The sequence below is a fragment of the Elgaria multicarinata genome, chromosome 16, assembly GCF_023053635.1.
Source record: "Elgaria multicarinata webbii isolate HBS135686 ecotype San Diego chromosome 16, rElgMul1.1.pri, whole genome shotgun sequence".
In the NCBI taxonomy this organism is placed as follows: Eukaryota; Metazoa; Chordata; class Lepidosauria; order Squamata; family Anguidae; genus Elgaria; species Elgaria multicarinata.
The window spans coordinates 30,938,809-30,961,242 of NC_086186.1; the positions used below are offsets into that span (position 1 = coordinate 30,938,809).

Genomic DNA, 22,434 nt, shown 5'->3' on the forward strand with positions numbered 1-22,434 from the left:
ATGGTGGTGTCATCCAGTGGCATTGATAGCCAGCAGGAAGCAGCCTTTCTTTCACTCAAGGCATATTTAGAGCCAGCACAGCTAAATGGCTGCCACCAGCAGGGCCTGGGTCTAGATGAAATTGGGGCTTGATCCAAACTGGCCAAATGACCCTCCAGCCAGCCCTTGGAATCTGCCATAAACGCAGACATCTGTGTTTCCCAGCAGCCACTGGTGGGGTCCGGACTAGAGAACCGACTTGGTGCACTTGCAGACCTAATTCTGGGAGAGAAAGGAGGATGAGGAAGGGGGTGGGGTTAGGGGTTCAGTACGGCTGGGAAAGGGGGAAGAGAGAGAGAGGGAAGCTCTGTGGGGCGGAGGGAGAGAAAAGAAAACTTGGCGAGGACCGGAGAGAGAGAGGAAGTGCGAAAACAAAAGCGAGATAAAAGGGCTGCTGCTGCTGCTGCTGCTCTCTCTCTCTCCTCTGCGCCTTTCTTTTTCTCTCTCTCCCTTTTCTCAGAGCTTGGTTAGGAGGGGCTGTTTTGCATCCCTTCACGTCAGCCCTGCCTCATTCCCTTCTTCCTTCCTGCGAGAGAGAGAGAGAGAGAGAGAGAGAGAAAAGAGAAAGGGAACTGCGAGCGAGGAGCAGCCGGCGGCGCCCAAGACCAGGACCAGCAGAGGCGGCGAGGTGAGGCGGCCTCGCCTGCCCGCTCACCTCCCTGAAGTAGGGTTACCCGCCCCTGTTGCCAAGCCTCTTCGGGAGTCCCATGGTGAGTTCGCCGTGTCCCAGCCAGGCAGCTGCGCCGAGCGTGGCCACAGGGGAGCTGGCTCCGGAGGCCGGAGAGGAGGCCGCCCGCGCCCACCCGCCCGCCGCCGCCGCGGAAAGCCTCGCCGCAACAGGCCCGATGCGCTGCCGCTACTGCCTCCTTCGTCCATCCCGGCTCGCTGATGCCAGAGGAGGGAGCGAGAGAAAAGAGCGATGGCGCCTGGAGCAGGGGAGGGAGGAGAGAAGGAGGGAGCGCGCGCGCGCGCGCGGGGGGAGGGAGCAGGGGAGGGGAGGACGCGCGCCCGGCCGGGCTCGAGCCGCGGCCCCGCGCGCTCTGCTCGGGCTCGCAGCACGTGAGGACGCCCCCTCGACGCGGCCCCCGCCCTGCGGCCCTTGCTGTGCCCGGCAACTTTCCCCTCGCCCTGCAAAGTTTTGCTGCGGTCGGGGGAGGCGCTGGCACGGACCCTGCCTGGGCTGGCCGGCCGGCTTGCGGAGAGCATCCGGTGCCTCACCTGTTGCCGCCTCTGTGAGGGCTGCGCCCCCGAGCCGCCCTTGGAGAGGGACGTCTCGGGCTCGCGCGCCCAGCCGCGTCTTGCGCGGCGAACTTTCCCTTGAACAAATCCCCGGGAAGGAGAGGAGCTGGAGAGCTGCCGGCGACTCCCAGGCCAATCCGATGCAGGCAGGCTGACTCGGAAGTGAGTCCTGCGGGCGGCGATCAGTGGGGCGGGCAGCCTTCTAGCGAGGCGCTCCGAAGTTTGCCTGCCTGCTTCGGGCTGGCTGTGGCCAAGCACAGCTCTGGAACGCCGTGCTGGAACTGCTGCCGCGGAGGGCCGCGCTGCTCTTTTGGCTGCCCCCAAACGCCGGTGCTGTCAAACGCTAACAGAAGTTGTTTCCTCCGCTGGTCGTGTGGACCGCCATGGCGGGGCCTCCCCTGGCCGAAAAGGAGCGGAGCAAAAGACAGCCGGAAGGGGCTTGATCCTTATGTGGCTCCAGGTGCCCGCTTGGCGGTCTTGCGGAGGTTTGCGCCTCTTGGCTCTTTGAGTGGGCCTTTACAGTCGCTGCCCACAGGGGCTGTCCTTGCCGGTTGAGTCGGTCTGCACAGTTGCACATCTTGGCCACCTTCCCTGCCCATGTACCTTCCTCCCCCTCCCTTCCAGAACTACCTACAAAATGAGCCTTTCAGCAAAGCAGACTTGCAAAAGTGGCAGGCCACGCGGAGCCAGGCAGTACCCGCCCCTAGAGGTGTTGATTTTTCTTAAAGAATTCTAATGACATTGTAGACACTGGCATTTTTGCACATAGCCGCTTTAGTCAGGGTCTTCCTGAGTTCAAGTGATTATAGGCGAAACAAAACAGAGTGGTGGTGCTGCCCTTGAGTATGGCGTGTGTACGGAGCAGGATCTTCTGTATGCTTCAGATGGATTGCAGCAGGCCATGCATGAAAGGGTCGCCATCTCCCTTGGCCTTGTCCAAAGGCATACCCCTGCTCAGGACACGGAATAAGGGGCTCAAGTTACAGGAAGCCAGATTCTGGCTGGACATCAGGAAAAACTTCCTGACTGTTAGAGCAGTACGACAATGGAATCAGTTGCCTGGTGAGGTGGTGGGCTAGAGGCCCACACTAGAGGCCTTCAAGAGGCAGCTGGACAACCATCTGTCAGGGATGCTTTAGGGTGGATTCCTGCATTGAGCAGCGGGTTGGACTCAATGGCCCTATAGGCCCCTTCCAACGCTACTATTCTATGATTCAAATAAATCAAAGATTCACCTTATAATCAATGCAACTTTAGATTTCTCATCGGCTGTTTGGGATGGCACATTCAAGCACATACATCAATGGCATTTGACAGAGGGATTGGGCTACCAGACCTTTGCGAGGCTGCCACCTGGTCTCATCCCTCCACTTTAGTCAGGCATTACCATCTGGACGTTTGGGCTCGAGCCAATTGCACCTTCGGAAGGGCTGTCCTATCATCAATACTGACATAAACACCTACCCTCCGACCTGGTAAGTCAGCTCGCTATTCACCCATTGTGTGATGCACAGAGACCACAAAGAAGAAAGACAGGTTGCTTACCTGTAACTGATGTTCTTCGAGTGGTCATCTGTGCATTCATACAACCCACCCGCTGTCCCCGCTACGGTGTTCATGTATACAGATTTACGGTACTGACACTTCGGTATCAGGTTAATAAAATTGTATGTATTCATAGTACTCTCGGTTTCGAGGACATGATGTTGGTCTCCATGAACTCAGGGGAATGGGCGGGAACCCCTCTGAGCATGTGCATGGCGCTGTGGGGGAGGGGTTCCTGCCCCAAACGCCTCAGCTATAGAAGTTTCCTGATCATTGCTCCGCACAGGCGCAGATCCCTTTGTGTGAATGCACAGAGACCACGAAGAAGAACATCAGTTACAGCAACCTGCCTTTCCATTTGCAACTGGCTGTGGCGATGAAAAGGCTGTCTAGTAAAGACTGAGCTTTCTTCTCAGTATAGCTTGAGAGGAAAAGCCTGACAGTGGCAGAAATACCTACAAGGATGGATTAGTTCTTTCTAAGTATTGTGTTCAGCAAAAGCCAGGACTATATTTCACTAGAGATAATATGTTGGCATTCGTTGCTGTTTTGTTGTCATAATAGTAGAATTAGTATATGGCCTTTTCCTAATTGCTCGAGGCACTTCACCTACAATTATCTCTCCCTGCAATCCTTACCTCCATATTAGAGAGAGGGTGCTGAGGCTCAAAGAGAGTGCTGCAGCTGTCGAAACCTCCAGAGGTCTATCTCCTTTTTGTGTGTGTGTGTGGGGAAGCTTTTCTTTCTTTTAAAGTCCTCTTTCATTTTTGTGTAGAATCTTATAATTGGAGAACTTTTTGGTTTTTTAAGTTTGGGAAAAGAGCGGTGGGGTGTTAAAAGTTCACTGAAGACTTTGAAATGTTTTATCTCTGTGTTTGGGGGCTACAAAGTCCTCGTTAAGGTTAACCATAGAAGGGAGAGAGAGGTTGTTGAGGTTCTGGCTGCAGGACAGTGGCTCTCCAGTGCTGTGGTGATGGGTGGGCCTTTCGTATGGGTGGGGAACAACACACCTGAACATGTGGTGTCAGGTTCTAAAAAGAGGCTCCTGCTGTAGCAGGCAAAGCTCCACGAACCGTGGAAGTTGCAGAGAGGCAGCAAATGCATGCTGTTCCCTGTGAGGATTCACACAGATGGCTACTGGTTGAAAAGATGGCTTATGGGGGGCTTGGGAGGTAGGATATGTTTAGAAGAGAACTGAACTTTAAGTGGTTTGGGAAACCTCCTGCTGCAGGATGCAAAGATTGCATCCAGTTGCAGAAGGGACCGACAAAAGAGCGGTGGTGCTTCCTCAACCATCTTGCTCCTCCCATAGAGCAAAATAGTGGGAGAAAGTGGATGACATGGCATGGTGGTGGGAGATGGAATGGCCCGGTTTGCACAACCACAGAGTGGCTTATTCCTCCACCCCTGCGCACGGCAGGGGAATTTGCATAATTGCCGTAAGCTGTGTGGCTTCTTATGTCGTGCAAACCCGGTTAGGGTGCCTTCTTACCCATGGAAACAAGCCACCCTGGCTGGGTTTGCACAATACCACAAGCTGCACTGCCAAGCATAATAACGCAAATCCCCCCAGCACACAACCGGCACACACACAGGGAATGGGTGGGGATTAGCCATGGTAGTTTATTTTCTCCTCCATTACTATGCATCCCTAGTCACTGTGTGATGGGCCTAGTGCAGAGAAAAGGGTTTCTGTAGGCTAATGTCTGGGGTGGGGAGTGGGCGAGGAGTGTTTCCATGGGAGCTGGATTCCCTTCCCAAGAGGCATTTTGCCAGCTGTTCTATGCATCTTTTTAAAACTCTTGAGATTAAAGGTACTTTGGTTTCTAAGTGTTCCTGGGTAATAACACTGAAATTGAAAGGAGTGAGCTGAGCGGGGGAAAGAGATGTTCCTCTTGTAGAGCTCTTCGGTAAACTTAGGATGCTACCCTCCTTCTCTCAAATACTAGAATAAGGATGCCCACAGTCCTTTTCTAACTTGTTGTCCCAGTATTCAGTTTAATTCTCTTGATGTTGAATACCATTTCCTGTTACAGCCTCACTCGTTATCAGCCTTTTGCATCCACCCCGCTCTCACACCGATCCTTCTAGTGATATTTCCAGCCATTCTGTGGTCTGCAACCACTGATTAGCATTTATTTAGACAGGCAAGCTCCAGAAGTATCCTGAGCTTTGGTCTTGAGATCATCTCTAACATATTGCCCATTCTCTGTGAACTTTTCTTCCATTTGCCAAAGTTACTTAAGAAATGTGCAGCAAATGTTTGATATTCAACAGCCCTTTTTATCGCATGATGCACGTGTAGCTTGGCCCTGAGAGGCTGCCTTGCCACCCAGAGTGTTTTAAGAGTGCATCAGAGTCGAGGAGTTGGAGGCGGCTGGTGGCAGAGGTTTTTAAAGTAAGAGTCACCGGACATGACCAAGCAGCAAGTGTGCAGCCCAGCTGGACCGTTGGGAGACTTTGGCAGAGAGAGAGAGATTGTTTGAGGCTGGAAGCTTTGGTTTGGCTGCAATGACTTAGAGAAACAACAGAGGCTGCACAGACAACCCAGAAACACCTGTTGTTAGTTAGCCCCATGGTGCTGGCATGCAATCCAGGGCATTAGAAAGAGAGTCTCAGAGTCACGTGTTTGTGCAGGAAGTAGACAGGAGTTCAAAGTCTGGATGTGCAAAGTGGTGCCAACGCACAAGCCTTGAGAAGCTAATGTATATAACTGAGAAGCGTGAATGGCTAAAGTAGTGTCTGCTGCCCACAACACCCACCTTAATGTTAGAGTAGATAAATTTTTGACAATTGTACACAAGTTTTTTTAAAAAAAATGAAATTTAAAAATAAAAAAGCCAGCCGGCCGGCCAGCCACAAACCCTATTAAGAGCAGCAGCAGCAGCAGCTTGCAGCGGAGTGAGGATACAGTCAGAAAAGATATTTGAGGGAAAGGGAGACTGTATCACAGAGAGTATAGCAAAAGCTTCAAAGTACAGCAAAAGCTACAAAAGTAGGAGTAAGTGAAGTTAATTTCAGATACACTGAATGTCTCACTTGTTCTTTATTTCAGTGATTTGAATATTAAGATGGTATGTAGAACAGATTTGTCTTAATTGCGTGCTGTAAAATCAGATACATGACCAAGGCTATGTTCAGGTGGGCACGCCCCCTTAGTGCTGGACACGCCCCCTGGTGCCAGATATGTTGGTGGGCACACCCCCTTGGGGGCCAGCCATGTTGTCCTCCCTTTTGGTTTCCAAAATATGGTCACATTAGAATGGGTTTCAACAAAGGAAGGTGTGCTGCATGAGGCACACACTGCGACTTGGGAATCACTTTCCCAGTGCACAGGAGGGCAGCCTGTTTTACTAATCACCTTTCTGACCTGTTCAAAGGAGGTTTTCCCCCAAATAAACTCTGGAAATCCAGATGCAGCATCTGGAAACTTCTTTGGCTTCTGGTGTCTTGGGAATCTCCTAAAATTGGCAGGTCTCTGTTTGATTCCTTGAGATGTTAGGCAGATGTTTTGTACAGGTTCTTGTTTATTTTAAATGCTTTCTTGGTTCCTCCAACCATCTCCTTGCAGAGATCTTCATTTGTTTTTAAAGTGAGAGAATGCAATTAACTTTTAAAACTGGAAACCAAATCTCAGGGCCTTACAAACCTCCCTATAGAACTGAGTTGCCAAAGACCATTTTGTACTATGACTCTTGCCAGGCTTATACTTATTATTTTGCCATGGGGCAGGGACTCATACTGCCACAGAATGGCTGCCGTGGGGGCGTGTGGCTCATCACGACAGACAAGGAGCCTTCGCAAAAGACGAAGTACAAGGCAGGGGCAGGGTCTGACCCCACAGTTCTCAGCACCAGCAGAGACCTATTTCACAGAAGGCACATTCTTTCTCTCCACCCACCCCCCAACTCATTCTTGCCCTCTCTCTCTCTCTCTCTCTCTCATACACACACAGACACTCCATTTATACACACATGCTGCTCCGTTCTCCTCTTCGTTGCAAGCACATGAAAACCCTTCCCCCCACAGGATCCCTCCAAAATATTATTTATTTTATTTATTAAACTTATATACCGCTCCCATAGCCAGGGCTCTCTGGACGGTTTACAAGCCCTAAAAATACCCCCTAAACCCCTTTCTTCCTCCCTCCCACCCCTGCAGCCCCTGTCCATCACATATACAAGCACACGACTCCCACAGCCCCTGCAGGCTTACTCGAGCAGACACCCCCAGCTGGCTTACTGCTGCCTTCCTTAGCCCCCCCTTCTCTTTAGCGCCCCCCCACTTACCAGACAGAAGGAGTCCCTTTTTCCACCCCCACCCCACCCCACCCCTTTTCCCTAGAGGCTGGCTGTGCCGCAGAGGAAAGTGTTGGCCTCAGCCGCCTTCACCACCTCCCGACGCCTCTGAGCCCCATGTCTGGCCCAGAGGCATCGTGGGAAAGGAAGGTGGATGGAGGCCCTCGCGTGCTTTGCAGCGGTCCCAGCTGCCAGTAAGAAATTATATATATATATATTTGTTAAGAAATAAAAAGCGGGAGGGTCAGGGCACCTCAGTGCGTTTTAAAAGAATTGTCTGAGTGCACCATGTTGACTACCCCGATCAGTGGCATTAGAGAATGATAGTTCCTGTGTACTGCAGAGGTCTGCAACATTTTTGGATCTGTAGGCACATTTGGAAATTTGAGAAACTACTGTGGGCACCACTACAAAATAGCTCCCATGGAGGATGTGGCTAGTCACATAATGGCTGCCGTGAGGGCCTGGCTAGTCCAGAGAGGTGGTGGGGAGAGAAAGAAAAAGCCTAGGGACAGTCAAGGGAAAGAACTAGCAAGGGAAAATTCTGCGTGGAGAGAAATTGCAAGGCTGTGTACAATTGCTAGAATGTTAGGTTTTCATATATTGCCATTTCATATTCATCACTATGGCTATATACAAATCCTTGTACGTATATTTTTTTAAATGGGAAATTTAAAAAATGCTCAAGGCTAAAATGCATTTCTGCACCTAGAAAGTGCTGTCGTCTTTATGTGAGGCCTGTCTGGAACTGTTTCTGTCCAAATAATACTGTTCCTTTTGTTTACAACACATTGATGGTTTCTGTTTTCAAACTTTTTTAAAAAATTGTCTGATAAAAGATTCAGCAGCTTCTCCCTCTCTTTCTCTCATATTGGGTATATAATAATAATAATAATTTATTTCTTACCCGCCTCTTCACCTGGATCGAGGCGGGGAACAACAGTGAATATAACACACATTAAAAACTGATTAAAAACATAGCATACTTGATTAAAACATCCTAAAAACATTTGCAATTTTGCTTGTATAAAACTAAAGTACTTATAGTTGTTGTTTTTTAATAATTTTATTTTTCTACAATACTTAAACATACACATTACATCCTCTCATAAAGAAAAACAACAACAACATACTACATAATATTGAAACGTTGAATACATAATAATATCTTATCTAAATACATAATCAAAATTAACATAGAAGTGCACCCCCCACCTCGGGATCTCATTCCTGATTCCAGAATCTCATACTTTCTTCTGCTGGTGGTTTCCCACTTCCTTTAGAAAACACAAATATTAGGAACTGTTTCCAAATTCCTTCATATAGTACTTATAGTTTTGAGGCTCCAGTCCCGTGCACAATTACCTGGGACTTAAGCAGAAAGTCTTTTATGCATAGACTTGCTCTGTAAATTTCAAATGCCAAATAATACAAGTGTATATCCCAATGGAGAGAATATAATTTATATTATTAAAGCAGGAAAATATGGGCAAAAAATGGGGTATAAATTAAATAAAAAGTAAAGGTTTAATAAGGAAATATGTATGTATTTCCATTCTCTTCCCCCCCCCCCCCGCAACTTTCCCCCCAGAAAACGTGTCCGGTCTCATCCCGTCTCCCACCATGGCTTGGAACATTCTGGAAATCTTACATCTCTAATTTGACCTGCCACAGTTCAGAACTTTTGTCCGCATTGGGCTTGGCACTGGATGAAGCCAAGTTCTGTGTTGCGAAAGGGGCCTCCTTCAGGGTGATCAAGGGAAGAGGCTCTATGGTTGCAGGCCGAGGGCTGCATCAGGGCGGTTTGGCTTCATAGGAAGCACTGCGTCTATCACTGTCACAGAGAGTTTTGGTCTGGGAAAGTAAAGCTTGCTGGAGCATGAAGGGAGTTAAAAAGATAACGTGCGCATGCATTGTAAGTGACCAGGAAGAGACCTGTCTTAGGCTGTTGCTAGACAAGGGTTTAGCCCGGGCTGATACCCGGGCTCACCCCTGTGCGTCCAGATGTGCGTCCAGATACCCGGGCTCACCCCTGTGCTCCTTTGGCCCAGGATAACCAGCACCGGTTGCGGCCCGGTATTTCCACAGCCCCGGGCTGAGCCCAGGGCTGCAGAAGGTCTAGCTGGTTCCGCGGCTTTTCCTGGCTATGCGGCTTACTCGCGAGTAGCCGGGAGAAGCCGCACACTGGGCACAGCACTCTACAGGAGCGCTGTGCCCATCGGGCCGGGGGGGGAATTGGGGGGGAAGGGAGATCAGGGCCATGGGGGAATCACAGGGGTGGAGAGATGGGGCCAGGGGGTGGGAAGAGCAGACCTGGCGGGAGACATGGGGGGGGAGAGCAGAGCCAGGGGTCATCAGGGGAGAATCGCGGCCCAGGGGCGATGGGGGGGATTGGACAAGGCGGGCATCGGACAGGGCGGATAGGGGGGGCATCGGACAGGGCGGGCAGACAGGGGGGATCGGACATCGCGGGTGGGGAATCGGGGACGGGGGAGCGGGGAACCCTTTTAAAAAAAAACACCTACTTTTGTCGTTGGTGCACACCTGGCCCCTTTAACCTAAAAAAAAATGGCCAACATGACGGGGCTTTCTTTTACCCCGTCACGTGTCACGTGTAGACTGGGTCGACGGCCCACACTAGCTGCAGCACAGGCAGGGCCGGTGCTAGACTATTTTGTGCCCTAGGCAGGCGCGCTGTACTGAAGCCGCCCCCCAACCCCAGCGCCCGCTCCTGGCTTCGAAGCCAGGACGCTGGGGTTGGGGGGCGGGGGGGGCTTCAGAACGGCGCACCTGGGCGCACCGTACTGAAGCCGCGCCCTGTCCCCCAACCCCAGCGCCCGCTCCTGGCTTTGAAGCCAGGATGCTGGGGTTGGGGGGCAGCTTCAGAACGGTGCACCCGGGCACACCGTACTGAAGCCGCTGCCACGCCCCCCAACCCCAGTGTCCTGGCTTCGAAGCCAGGAGTGGGCGCTGGCTTCGAAGCCAAGACCCTGGGGTTGGGGGGCAGCCGGGGCGGCGGCTTCGGAGCAACGCACCTGGAAGCGGTTTCTGGGCGCGCCGTTTGCCACCCTCCTTTGCTTGGCGCTCTAGGCCGCCACCTGAGCTGCCTCTATGGCAGCACCAGCCCTGAGTGCAGTTTCTCCCCTACTCCCGACCACATTAACAGGTAGGTCTAGTAAGGCCCTTAGAGTTTTCTGGGTGCTAGTTGTGTGCTCAGACCTCTGCCCATGCATCATGAACTTTCTGACAGCTCAGGATATTAACAGAGTGCTCCATTCCTTACCTCTGAGTGAAGATGAGGGATATGAGTCAGTCCCAGGTTCCTCCTTGAGTTTCATACCTGGACATCTGTTTACTGGCCCTTGCTTTAGTCTTTACTGTTAATTCTGTCTCCATTCTATTCAGGCAGTGGTCATGAATTCAGGATAATCTGTGCTGGAATATTTTTTATTTCTTTATTGTATTTACAACCTTTGTATACTGCTCCACATCTAGACAGACTCCGGAGCAGTGAACAACAAGAGATAAAATGAACAAAATATTAAAATAATTAAACGTGATATTGACATTATTCTTTAAAAAACAGTGCCAATTAAACCATGGCTGTTCTACCAAGGTAGGCTTCCTGGAAAAGAGCTGTTTTCAGGAGTTGCCAATAACCAATGTAGTATTGGCGACTGTGTGACCTCCAGAGGCAGGGAGTTCCTTAGGAAGGGGGCCACCACCCTGAAGGTTCTTCTCCAGTTGGGCCATAGATCCATGTTGAACCACCAGGAGCATGCCCTCTGATAGCCTCAGTGATCAGGCAGGTTGGCAAGGGAGAAGGTGCTACCTCAGGTATCCTGATCCCAAGTTGTTTAGGGTTTTGTATACTAGTACTATTAAACCTAGCCCGGTAGCTGCGTTCTGCACTAACTCCAGCTTCTGGAACAGCCTTAAGGGTAGCCCCACATTGCATTAATCCAGTCTTGAGGTTAGTAGTGCCTGTACTATTATGGCCAAACTATCCCTGTCCAGGAGAGGCCACAGCTGGTGAAGCTGATAAAAGGCACTCTGAACTTCCATGGCCATTTGGGCCTCCAGTGACAGCGATGGATCTAGAAATACCCCCAGAATACGAACTTGATCTTTCAGAGGGAGTGCAGCCTGTCCAGAACAGGCAATGAGCGTATCCATTCTCCCACAAGACTTCCATCTTATCAAGATTCTATTTTAATTGATTGGCCCTCATCCAGCCCATTACTGTGTTTAGGCATTGATCCCAGACTTCTACAGCCTCACCTGATTCAGGGAGATAGAGCTATGTGTCATCAGCATATTGATGCCACTTGGCTCCAAATCTCCTCTTGACCGCTCCCAGCGGCTTCATACAGATGTTAAACAACATTGGGGACCCTGCAGCACCCCATTGTTCATTTGCCAAGGGGTGGAGGAATGATCACTCTCTGGAATTGGCCCTGTAGGTAGGACCAGAACCACTGTAACACAGTTTCTCCAAAGCCCATCCCATGGAGTCGATCCAGGAGGATACCATGGTCAATGGTCACTGCATCAGGACCAAAAGAAGGGCTGCATGAAGCACACTAGGCATCTCCTAATGCTGTATTGTTCCCTCCACCTGTGCAGGCACTTTGATGGCTGCATGTAAGGTATCCCCTGTTGTCTCAAGGGCTCTATATGTATATCAGAAAATGGACTCTTCCTTGCAGTGTAGCAGCTCTTTTGCCATGGCTCCTCCACAAAATGGTGGCAGAGTTGAGGATTAAACCTTTGTCTTCAGACAACAACTGTTTCCTTGCACTATTCACAGTCAGGGCCCAGATGCATTTTGGATGACTCCAGTAACAAGAGCATCCCATAGCTGGTGAAGGTGCTCTGGAAAGTTTTGCTGCCCTTCTGGAGATGGAAGAGCCTCAGCAGCAATGCTAAGACTTGGAGGTGCTGGACTAGCTTGCGTGGAGCATCAATCCCCTCCTAGCTATTGTTTAACACATGGAGCAAGTGACCTTGGGCTCTCATTCGTACAAAACAAGGCAAAATGACAGTTCACAACAACACAGCTAAATACTGTATATGTCAAATTGTTTTAAAGTAGCATTGCTTAAACCAACTCATGGTTTACAGTTTTATTTTAACATTTTAAAATATTATTCCCCAAGTGTGCCATCCTTTGAGTTATGGCTTATGCTACAGGGCCCTCGGATGCTTTGTATCCAGTGGCAATTATCCCGAAGTGTTGAGGGGTTGTCCCAAAGGATCTGTTTTGGCTGTTTGAGAGTTTACTCATGGAGAGTTCCCACATTGCCTTTCTTCAGAACATGAGTCTTCTGCGGACCATCTCTCTTTTCCCTCCTCCACCCCCCAAAACACGACACCTGCTGTTGCATATGAACAGGTTTGGAGGTTTGGTAAGGAATTCGCCACTTGGTCTCTGTGAGCTTCCAGGATTGATGTGGCTGGCAACAGGTCGTGGTTATTGCTGCTGCTGTTTCTTTTCTCCTTGAGCATTTGCCCAGCCATTTGCAAGAGAAACCATTTATCTCGGCCTGTGGAAGGCCTTGTTGGTTAAAGCGGAAGCTTCCCTCTTAAAAGCATTTTTGTTCTTCATTGGATATCTGTATGATTTTCTAATGATCGTTGTACATCTTTCTTTTGGCCTGATTCATTTTCTGTGAGGTTGAGAATTAACTCTCCTTCCCCCACCTCTTTCCTCTGCCCCCACTGGAAGGAGGGAGGGAGGGAGGATGTAGAAAAAGGAGAGAGGGTTTCACATTGTGGCGCTGATTGGCACAGCTTGTGAATCACGGGTCATTTTGTGTGGCTGTTTCTTTTCAAGCATTCTCTCTCTCTCTCTCTCTCTCTCTCTCTCTCTCTCTCTCTCTCTCTCTCTCTCTCTCTCTCTCTCTCTCTCTCTCTCCCCTTCCATGCATATTCTATTCAGACTAGAAGCATTCTTTCTTTTCAGTGCTTTTCTGTCTCTCTCCCTCTCTCCCCCCCCATTATTTTTCATCTCTTTTCATTCTGTTCCTCTGCACCCCCTGGAGGCTCTTTTTTCTTCCTTTCCTTGCTCCTCTATTCAGTTCCCTTTTTTGTTGTTGTTGCTTCCTTTTAAATAGCTTTTCTATTTTCAGAGAGGACAGGGAACGCGTAGGGAGAGAAGTCATTTTAGCAAGGAGGAACTTGAAAGTCTTTCTCGATTTATTTCAGCAAATGTTGTTTTTCCAGCAAGAGAATGGGGAGTCTTTTGAAGAGACCCTTGTAAGACAGGAAAGCTGCTCTCTGTCTTGGTCCTGAGATTATCACTCTTCTCCCACAACCAATACAACCCAATTGCTCCCAAAATGTTCATAAATGATTGTTAACATTTTTCTTCCTGGAAGGACCCAATCAATGCTCACTTTGAAACCCCTGACATCATCACCATTGGTTAAGTTGCTTTTCCTTCTGCACCTAGAGCTGTAGAAAGCAGGGGCCAGGATGAGGCACCATGTTCAGAATGGGTCTGTTTTGTGACCTTTATAGTCCTTGTGTGCCTTCATCAGGGTGCTGAGGGATTCTGGATGGTGGAATCATAAACTGGGTCTCTCTGTGGTGTAGGGAATGGTTCTGTGGGAAGTGGAACTGAAGACATACCATATGCGTTCTTAAACTTGTAGGCTTATAGATGTGCATTGCTGAAGCATTGACTAGTCCCAACTCCCAAGTATTTGTTAATCAGAATTTGGTAATTAGGGAGAAAGCCCTTTGTTCATTACAATAACTTCTCATGCTATTAACATCTCTTGGATGTCTTTGTTGAATTAGTGCCTCTTAGCAGTAATGAAGTACCTTTTCTAGTACTGAGAACACTTTGCTTTGGGGAAAGAGTTTGGATTCTCCATTTCTGGCTTGCAGACAGTGAAACAGGAGAATGTTTTTCTCTGGAGCAGGCCCTAGAGTCTATACCCAGAGCTATATCCAGGGGCAACAAATGGCAACCAAAAATGTTTTTCTTTGTGCCTGAATTTGGCATCACCTTTAGAGAGGAGCAGAGTTCTTCTGTGACCAAGCAGCAAAATCATTCCTACAAGAGCCACGTCCTTCCGTACTGTTCCCTCACCCATCAAGCATCCTACTTCAGAGTAACCCTCGCCCTGTGCAGACATATCAACTGCCTTCCCTTCTCTCTGAGGAGAGGAGCATGAGAGAGTTTGTCAAGAAACACATAAAGAAAGTTTATTCAGTAGACACAGGTTTTCTTAGCAATGGGCCCAGTGGTTAAACATGGAACCTCCATGTGGAAGCTGGCATGGGCCTTGTCTGTCACTTGATACTGGAGGGAAATGGAATAATGGAAGACCTAGCTGGAAGCAAGACTATGGGCTTGAAGGACCTTTGGCTAAGTCTCAGGTGCTTATTCTGGCTCATTGATTAACAGTCTGAGGGGAGGCTGGAAGGGGTGTCATTGTTTGTTTCTAGAAGGGTGATGCTATAAACATAGGAGGATTGAGTGGACCTGGTTTATCTAAAAGGAAGATAGAGCCAAGTATGGGTGTGTGGGAGGGAGCAGACAATATCAGGAGGCAAATATCTGCATCCAAGTAAGATTAGGGGACCATCCGGGCTTGCGGAGGAAGCTGTCCTCCAGAGTAGTCTGTGATGTCTACATCTGCTTGCCTTCTTGAAGGCTGAGCTGGTGCAAGAAGATGGACCAGCCTCCTGCCTGGGCCTGCAGCAAGGGAACCGGGCTCAAAGAGACGCCATCTATGGCAGCCTGGAAAGGCTTTCTCAACTGTGATTCAAATCTCATGTCACCTGGAAATAGAGGTGATAGAAGAAGTGGGGGTGAGGGGGGGACTCGAATACAGAAGGAGATGAGGACATTGATGAAAGAGAAGAGAAAGATAAGAAAGGTGCATAAGACAGAACCTCCAAGCCGAGAGAGGTGTTGCTAAGGAAACAGAGAGAAGGAGAGAAGAGGCAAGAACAGAAAGAGAGAGGATGTAGTGGGTGGACTGGAAAAGGCAGAGGAGCGGGTGGATTCTGAAGCACCCCATGAAGCGTCTGAAGAGGCCACTGCTGGCCACCCATTCCAGGTGGGCTCCCAGGCAGCCCCTTGGCTTCCTGGAATGGCTTCCATTTTGTGGCCAGAATATGCTGAACGGCTGAGGAGCAGCTGCCTTCTGTCCAGGTCCTGGGGCTGAAGCTGAGCTGGTTTGGGGTGGGAGCGAGTCTTCCATCCTGCCTCATGGCTGTTGGTTTTCAGGCAAAGAAGAGGAGCAGTGCTAGGAAGTGGGAGGGGAGCTGCAGCTTGGCTTGGGTCGTGGGGGTCAGCAGTCCGTCCACATGAAGGTGCACTTCACTTCGCTTCCAGGGCCAATGGGTCCGGCGTAGCGTTTCTTTTGCTTGTCCCAGGATGACCTGACGAGGAGGCTCCATTTGGCGTTGCTGAGCTCATTGCCACAGCGGCCCTTTTCACCACCAGGCAGGCAGCCTCCTTCCTTCCCTCTTCCTCTGTTTCCCCCCTCCCCCTCTTCTCTCCTTCCTGCCTCTCCCCCTCCTCTTTGTCTCGGTCTCCTGCTCCCTCCCCCTCCTTACTCTGCTGCTGCCTTCCTCTCCGCATCTTTTTCTGGTTCTGTTCCCCTTCCTTCCCTTGTTCTCTGCATCGCCCCCTCCCCCGCCCTCTGGGTTTGAGAGCGCTCATCTTCTGCAGCCGGCTTGAGCGGAGTACAAGATTCATGTCTTCCCAAGGATGCGAAATCAGGAAGTCCTGGCGTGGTCCTGTGCGGCTGGCCCTTTGCCTCACTTGTCTTTGTACTCTGAACCCAGGAAGCGCGCCAGGAGCCTGACTCGGCAGGGCAGGGCAGGGCAGTAGCGCTGGCTCTCCGGACTCCCCCTGCGAGGCTGGCCTCCCTGTGCCAGCAAGCCTGGGAGAGGCCGCCTCTCAAGGGTGCCCTGGATGCCTTGGCCCTAGTGAGGAGGGGGGCAGGTGGCAAGGGGTGGCGTGGCGTGCTTCGTGGAGGCTTCTGGGTGCAAGACAGGCTTCTGAGCAGCCAAGGTGTCCTTCTCCCTCTCCCTCAGTGGCTGGGACCTCCCCAAGGGTGCCTGATCTCTAGCACTTGGTGATGCTCTGGCTGGCCTCCCCTTTCTGGTTTTCACAGTCTCGGCCAGTATCCCAGCCACACAGCGCTGAGGAGGACTGTCACTGAGTGGGACTCCTCATTAGGACGGGCCCCAAGCCCCAGGCCTTCCTCCATTGCCACCATCCCAAGAAGGGAGGGGCTCTGGTCTTCCACGTGGAACACGACTGAGCCAAGGCGGGCAGTGGCCTTCCCAGGGGCCATCGGGCTGCCTCTCTCCTGATTAGCGAAAAGCACAGCCCACGGCCACGTGAAGCACACTCCGAATGCCTTTGCTGTAGAAACGTACACGCTGCCCAGGCAGGTGTGGCAAGTAAGAGCTTGAACACAGAAGGCCATGAAGCAGATCCACACAACCTGCCCTTTTGGGAATGCACCTCAGGTCATGGGACCGCCAGAAGTCACAGAGGCCTCCTTCCTTCTGCCTAGTCCCCAAACCTAGTCAAACCGTTCAATGCACACCACTGATTAGCTGCCACCAGTGACTACATTAACGTATGTTAAGGTTAGGTACCTACATCCAGAAATGCCCTAGAAATCCCTTTTGCACTTCCTGTGCATGGAAAGAAGCTTCACACAGGACTAAGAAGCTGCATTCGGGTCCCTCTTGCCCTCCTCATTAGCATTTGCATGCCTGTCTAACCCAGAAGGCGGCAACCTTTTTGGACGGTGGGCATATTTGGCAATTTGAGAAACTGTTCTGGGCACCACCACAAAATGGAAACCCATTTCAAGCACGTTTCACAGAAGAAACGGTGTCAAATCGCTTTAAACGTGGGAGGGGGTCGGGCACTTTGGCAGGCACCCAGAAAGGTGTCTGGGGGCGCATTGGGGCACCTGGGCACCATGTTGCCTACCACGGATCTAACCCCTTCTGACCTTCTGCCTCCTCACGTGCTGCTCTGTTTATCTTCATCCTTCTCCCCCCCCTCCATAGAGTTAACTGAGTAGCTGCTTGCCCTATTTGAATGCTGCCTGTGTATTCCCTTAGCATCAGAATGTGTGATTGTTCTTATCTCTGGTTCTGGACTCTTGCAATATCCCCAGCGTCAGGTCTGTTGCTTATTCGCCCAGTTGAGCACCGATTCCTGCCACTGCACACCATGACTCTGGGTTCGAGACCCTTGACACATGTTTCCTGGGCACATGTGTAAAGAACGACACACTGTCACAGTGCGTGGGGAACTTGGCCATCTGATTCAAGGCAGCCGCTGCTCCCAGCTTGCTCCTGGCCTCAGAGGTGCATCATGTGCTTTGCCACGTGTGTTGTGTGGGCCCCAGACCTGGCATAGAATAGCTGAGCTGGAAGGGGCCTATCGGGCCCTCAAGTCCAACCCCCTGCTCAGTGCAGGATCCCTTCCCCCTGCCTCCGGTGGAAGGCCCTCGAAGTCCACAAGACTATGTTTTGGCCTGAGCAACACACGGGAAATGCTCCAGATTGGAGCTCCCTTTCACAAGGCTGTGTGGAAACACGTATATGCTTCTCTGGAATCCTTCTGCTTCAGTATTGAGCATCTGTGAAGGACACTCCTGGGTCCTGCCTGCCTTTTGGACACTGAACACCTCACCCGCACACTACACACACACACAAGGTCGAAGCAGGTCTTGCTCACACGCTTTCAAGTCTGCTTTCAGATGGCAAAATCCTTATTTAGAACTACTCTGAACCCTTGTTTCAAAATGCAAATAGGTGAGTTTTGTGAAGTACTGAATGCCTCACTAGATCAGGTTCTCCTCTCTTGATCAGATAAAAATTCCTGCCTTCTTTCCTGCCTGCCTTCTTCCCGACCGGCCAACATGCTCAGAGTAGCTGATGCTTTCCGTCGCTGTGATTTTTGAGCTTGGATCTTGGCGGCCACCATCCCAGCTGTCTGCTGCCAGTTGTGCTAGTGCAGGCCTGGAGGCCCGCTGGGTTCTCTCAGCCAGAAGGCCCTGCTTGGAAAGAGGGCTGACGACTCTTCTCTCTTTCTCCTTCCTGCAGACCCTGAAGCTGTGCTTGACACTGTAAGACATGGAAGGCTTCGCCAGCTCCGGGACGCAGACCGACGTGGTGGTGGTGCTGTCCCTGGCACAGGCTGCAGTCCTGGGCTTGGTGTCTGAGCAGGAATTCTTTGGTGCCACGGTCAGTCCTGGAGGCTTCTTCTCTAGCTTTGCAAGCCAGCTCGATGAACCCGCAACAGTTGAGTTGAAGCAGACAGAAAATAAGCCCCCATGGGCAAAGGAAGGCCAAGGCCAGGCAGAGGTACCCGAGGAGGAGGTGCTGGAGACAGAGGCGTCCTTCGGGAAACATGCCCGCAGGAGGAAGCGGCCCCCGGTGAGGCTGGTGCCCAAGGTGAAGCATGAGAAAGGGGCGGTGGAGCAGGAAGAGGGGCGGTATGAGAGCTCTGGGCCAAGCGAGGACAATGAAGAGCTGCCGAGCAGCCGCCCTGCAGGTCTGGAGCAACCCAGCTGTGAGCAGACGGTACAGAGCAGTGCCACCAAGATGATAGACCTGAGTACATTCAACAGGAAGCCTCGGCGCCTCCGGGCTCTACGGAGGCAAGACCTCTCCCTGGGTATGTGTGAGGACAAGCTCCCCAGCCCCCCACTGGCCAGCCTGGACAGCACTCCCGACCAGGCAGAGACCTTTCCCCATGACTGTAGCTTTCGGGCCAACGCTCCTTCCTTAAGCAACGTGGAAGATCGCATGTCGGACTCTCCACTGGAGCAGGCCAAGGGCGAGGTGGGCTTTGTGTGGCAGGAGCCCATGGATTTTGAGGCAGAGGTCCACGGCGAGCACAGCAAGAAGGTGCAACTGGACCGCTTGGACATCAACGTCCAGATCGACGACTCCTACCTGGTGGAGAAGCGCTGGCAGTGCCGCCTCTGTGAGAAGTCCTACACCTCCAAGTACAACCTGGTGACCCACATCCTGGGCCACAACGGCATCAAGCCCCACTCGTGCCCCCACTGCAGCAAGCTCTTCAAGCAGCCCAGCCACCTGCAGACCCACCTGCTCACCCACCAGGGCACACGGCCTCACAAGTGCCAGGTGTGCCACAAGGCCTTCACCCAGACCAGCCACCTCAAGCGCCACATGCTCTTGCACTCAGACATCAAGCCCTACAGCTGCCGCTTCTGTGGCCGCGGCTTTGCCTACCCCAGTGAGTTGAAGGCCCACGAGGGCAAGCATGAGAGCGGCCGCTGCCACGTCTGTGTGGAGTGTGGCCTCGACTTCTCCACGCTCACCCAGCTCAAGCGCCACCTGGCCACGCATCAGGGGCCCACTCTATACCCCTGCCCAGAGTGCAACAAGTCCTTCCACTACCGCAGCCAGCTGCAGAACCACATGCTCAAGCACCAGAATGTGCGGCCCTTTGTATGCACAGAGTGCGGCATGGAGTTCAGCCAGATCCACCACCTCAAGCAGCACTCGCTGACCCACAAGGTATGCCAGCCCTGGAGGGCCTGGGAGCACAGCGCTGCGGGCAGGGGGGGTCAGGCCCAGAGGCAGGGCAGGCAGGAATAGGAGCGGGCCCTGGGGTCCTTATTCCAAACACCGAGTGGGAGGCGTGGGTCTCTGCAGTGCCCTGAAATGGGGACTTCCACACCTGAAGGCAGGGGGCAGAGTCTTTTCAGCCCCCACAGCTGCACACACGTGCTCAGGTGCATTCACACACACACTCTCCGTGCTTTTACCCTTGAAAGATTCCCCCCATCAGGCACTTTCATTTCATTCCTCCAGTTTCTTGATGTTGCTCATTTAATTTTGACGCCAAGTTCGATTTCACCCCTGTTCACCATGGCTCTCATTTTTGAAACAGGGCTGTTTTAAAAGCTGCACTTTTCTGTGCCTCTTGGTGGCAGCAGCAGCAGAAGCGAGCCAGAGGACTGTGTGTGTGTGTGTGTGTGTGTGTGTGTGTGTGTGTGTGTGTGTGTGAGAGAGAGAGAGAGAGAGAGAGAGAGAGAGAGAGAGAGAGATGCAGAACCATAGAGCGCATCCTCCAGGAAGACGCTGCAGTCTCGCGCAGGGAAAGAGAGAAGGCAAAGAGGCAAACGGAGGCTCCCAGTGGGGGCTCTGCTTCCTCCCCCCGGCCCAATACAACAACAGCACAAGTGCTGGGCACCACTGTTTGTGGTTCCTGTCAGATTTCCAGCGGCACGCAAGGCTTGGGGGCCACCTTCAGCGTGTGGGCCGCAGCAGTTGTGCATGCCTGTGCTACAGAGCACTGTCCTTTTTCAAAGTGCCGTTATCGGAGGTCACTAACTGGCCGGCCAGGACTGCTGATGTCCTGGAGCAGCTTCAGTGGGGTGGGGTCGGGTGGGGGATGAGGAGGCAGCTGCAGGGCTCCTGAACACCTGCCTCTCTGAAAGGCCCCAAATCCCGCGGAGAGGAAGGTCTCCTGGGCCAAGGAGAGCCACACGGCGGGGTCACTGCAGTGATGCCCAGGGTCCGCCTGCTGTTGTTTCCAGGGCGTGAAAGAGTTCAAGTGCGAGGTGTGTGGGCGGGAGTTCACGCTGCAGGCCAACATGAAGCGGCACATGCTGATCCACACCAGCGTGCGGCCCTACCAGTGCCACATCTGCTTCAAGACCTTTGTGCAGAAGCAGACCCTCAAGACCCACATGATTGTGCACTCGCCCGTCAAGCCCTTCAAGTGCAAGGTAGAGCGCGGAAACCAACGGCCTGGCCTGAAAGAGCAGAGCAGAGCCTGGCCGGGGTGGGGGGGTGCGAATGGCCACAGGCAGGGCTGCCCTGCCGAGGGGGAGGGATGGCGTCCCAGAGACTGAGTGGCCCTCTGAGAGAGAGAGAGAGAGAGGCGAGCTACCCAGCGATCCACGGCCGTCTCCAAACATGCGCCAGTGTCTCCGTTGTTGCAGTGTGGCAGGCCTGTGTTGATCCAAGCCGCTCAGAGCGGAGCCCCAGGGCTCTGCTCCTCCTCTCAGCTCTTGGCCTGAAAGGGCTGGGATAGTTCTGAGCTGATGAATCGCTGGCGGACTTGGCTGACAGCCACTCTGCCTTCCTCCCCTCTAGGTGTGTGGGAAATCCTTCAACCGCATGTACAACCTCCTGGGCCATATGCATTTGCATGCCGGCAGCAAGCCCTTCAAGTGCCCATATTGCTCCAGCAAGTTCAACCTGAAGGGCAACCTCAGCCGGCACATGAAGGTCAAGCATGGTGTGATGGACATCAGCCTGGACAGCCAAGGTAGGCGGGGGTGGGGAGGCGACACTGCAGGTCCCTCCGCCGGCCGACCAGCCGGCCCAGGTCTCACCGGCATGGGAGGCTCTCGTGGCTGGCCCTGAAGCATCAGCTGTGGAAACCGCTAGCAGCCCCCCACCCCACCCCGGCGTCATGGCCAGGGGCTGCTCAGATGTGTCCTTGTTGTCCCCCTAGATCCCATGCTGGAGCTGACAGGCGCTGATCGTGCAGAATTGGACGGACAGCAGGAGATGGAGGACTATGATGAGGAGAATGCCTATGACTATGGGATGGTGGGGAACCCTCCCGCATCTGCCTTGGCGGAGCACGCCATGAAGGAAATGGCCTACTACAACATGTTGTAGCTGAGAGTGGGGGGAAAGCAAGAGGGAGAGGCACAAGCCCCCCCTCCTGCTCTGGAAAGCTCAGCTTGGGCTGCACAGAACAGAGAGAGCTCTTGAACATCTGGAGGGCCCCTCGGAAGCTGTAGCTGTTTAGCCCTGCCATGGATCTGTGGACGTCCCACTGCCACCCCTCGGCTGGATGGCACCTTCCTCAGCATCCCTGCAGGGCTAGAAGCCTCCCTTACCTTATTCTACCTCCCACCACCCCTTGCAAAGGTGGCTCTGAAGCCGATCACAAGCGCCCCCTTTGGACCAGGCGCCCCCAGAGGCTCCGTGAGAGACCAGCACCTGCCAGGGGGCGGGGCGGCAGAGCCGGGCTGGACTGCTCCCGTATAACGCCCTGACAAACTACCTCTGCCCTGCACCAAAAAAGAATGACTCAGGGCAGGGGGCCTTCCCCCTCAAAACATGCCCCCTCCCCTTTTCCTAGCAGCGTGGTCAAGCCCACCTACCATGCAGAACCGCCTGTGCAGTATGAGGCCATGTTAAGTTATGAGGTCATTTCCACAAAGTGGATCGTTCCCCTTGTGCAGAGACCTACTGTGTTTACTTTCCTGTTCTGAAGAAATTCAGCAATAAATGGCTATTCTTTGGCAGAAGGACCAGG

The 22,434-nt window shown here is 52.3% G+C and overlaps 1 protein-coding gene across 1 annotated transcript; it reads left to right on the forward strand.

Moving 5' to 3' along the window:
* The first annotated feature begins 713 nt into the window (after positions 1 to 713).
* ZNF710 (zinc finger protein 710) lies at positions 714 to 22,416 on the forward strand. Its single transcript, XM_063142766.1, has 5 exons — positions 714 to 749; positions 18,222 to 19,667; positions 20,693 to 20,884; positions 21,255 to 21,429; positions 21,619 to 22,416. The coding sequence occupies exons 2-5, from the start codon at positions 18,252 to 18,254 to the stop codon at positions 21,786 to 21,788; spliced, it is 1,953 nt and encodes a 650-aa protein (XP_062998836.1). The 5' UTR covers positions 714 to 749; positions 18,222 to 18,251; the 3' UTR covers positions 21,789 to 22,416.
* Positions 22,417 to 22,434: the final 18 nt, after the last annotated feature.

Coding starts and splice junctions, on each gene's coding strand:
- ZNF710 (XM_063142766.1), top strand. CDS start 18,252: ATGGAAGGCTTCGCCAGCTCCGGGACGCAGACCGACGTGGTGGTGGTG. Junction 20,885..21,254: donor TCAAGCCCTTCAAGTGCAAG/GTAGAGCGCGGA, acceptor CCTCCCCTCTAG/GTGTGTGGGAAATCCTTCAA. Junction 21,430..21,618: donor CATCAGCCTGGACAGCCAAG/GTAGGCGGGGGT, acceptor TTGTCCCCCTAG/ATCCCATGCTGGAGCTGACA.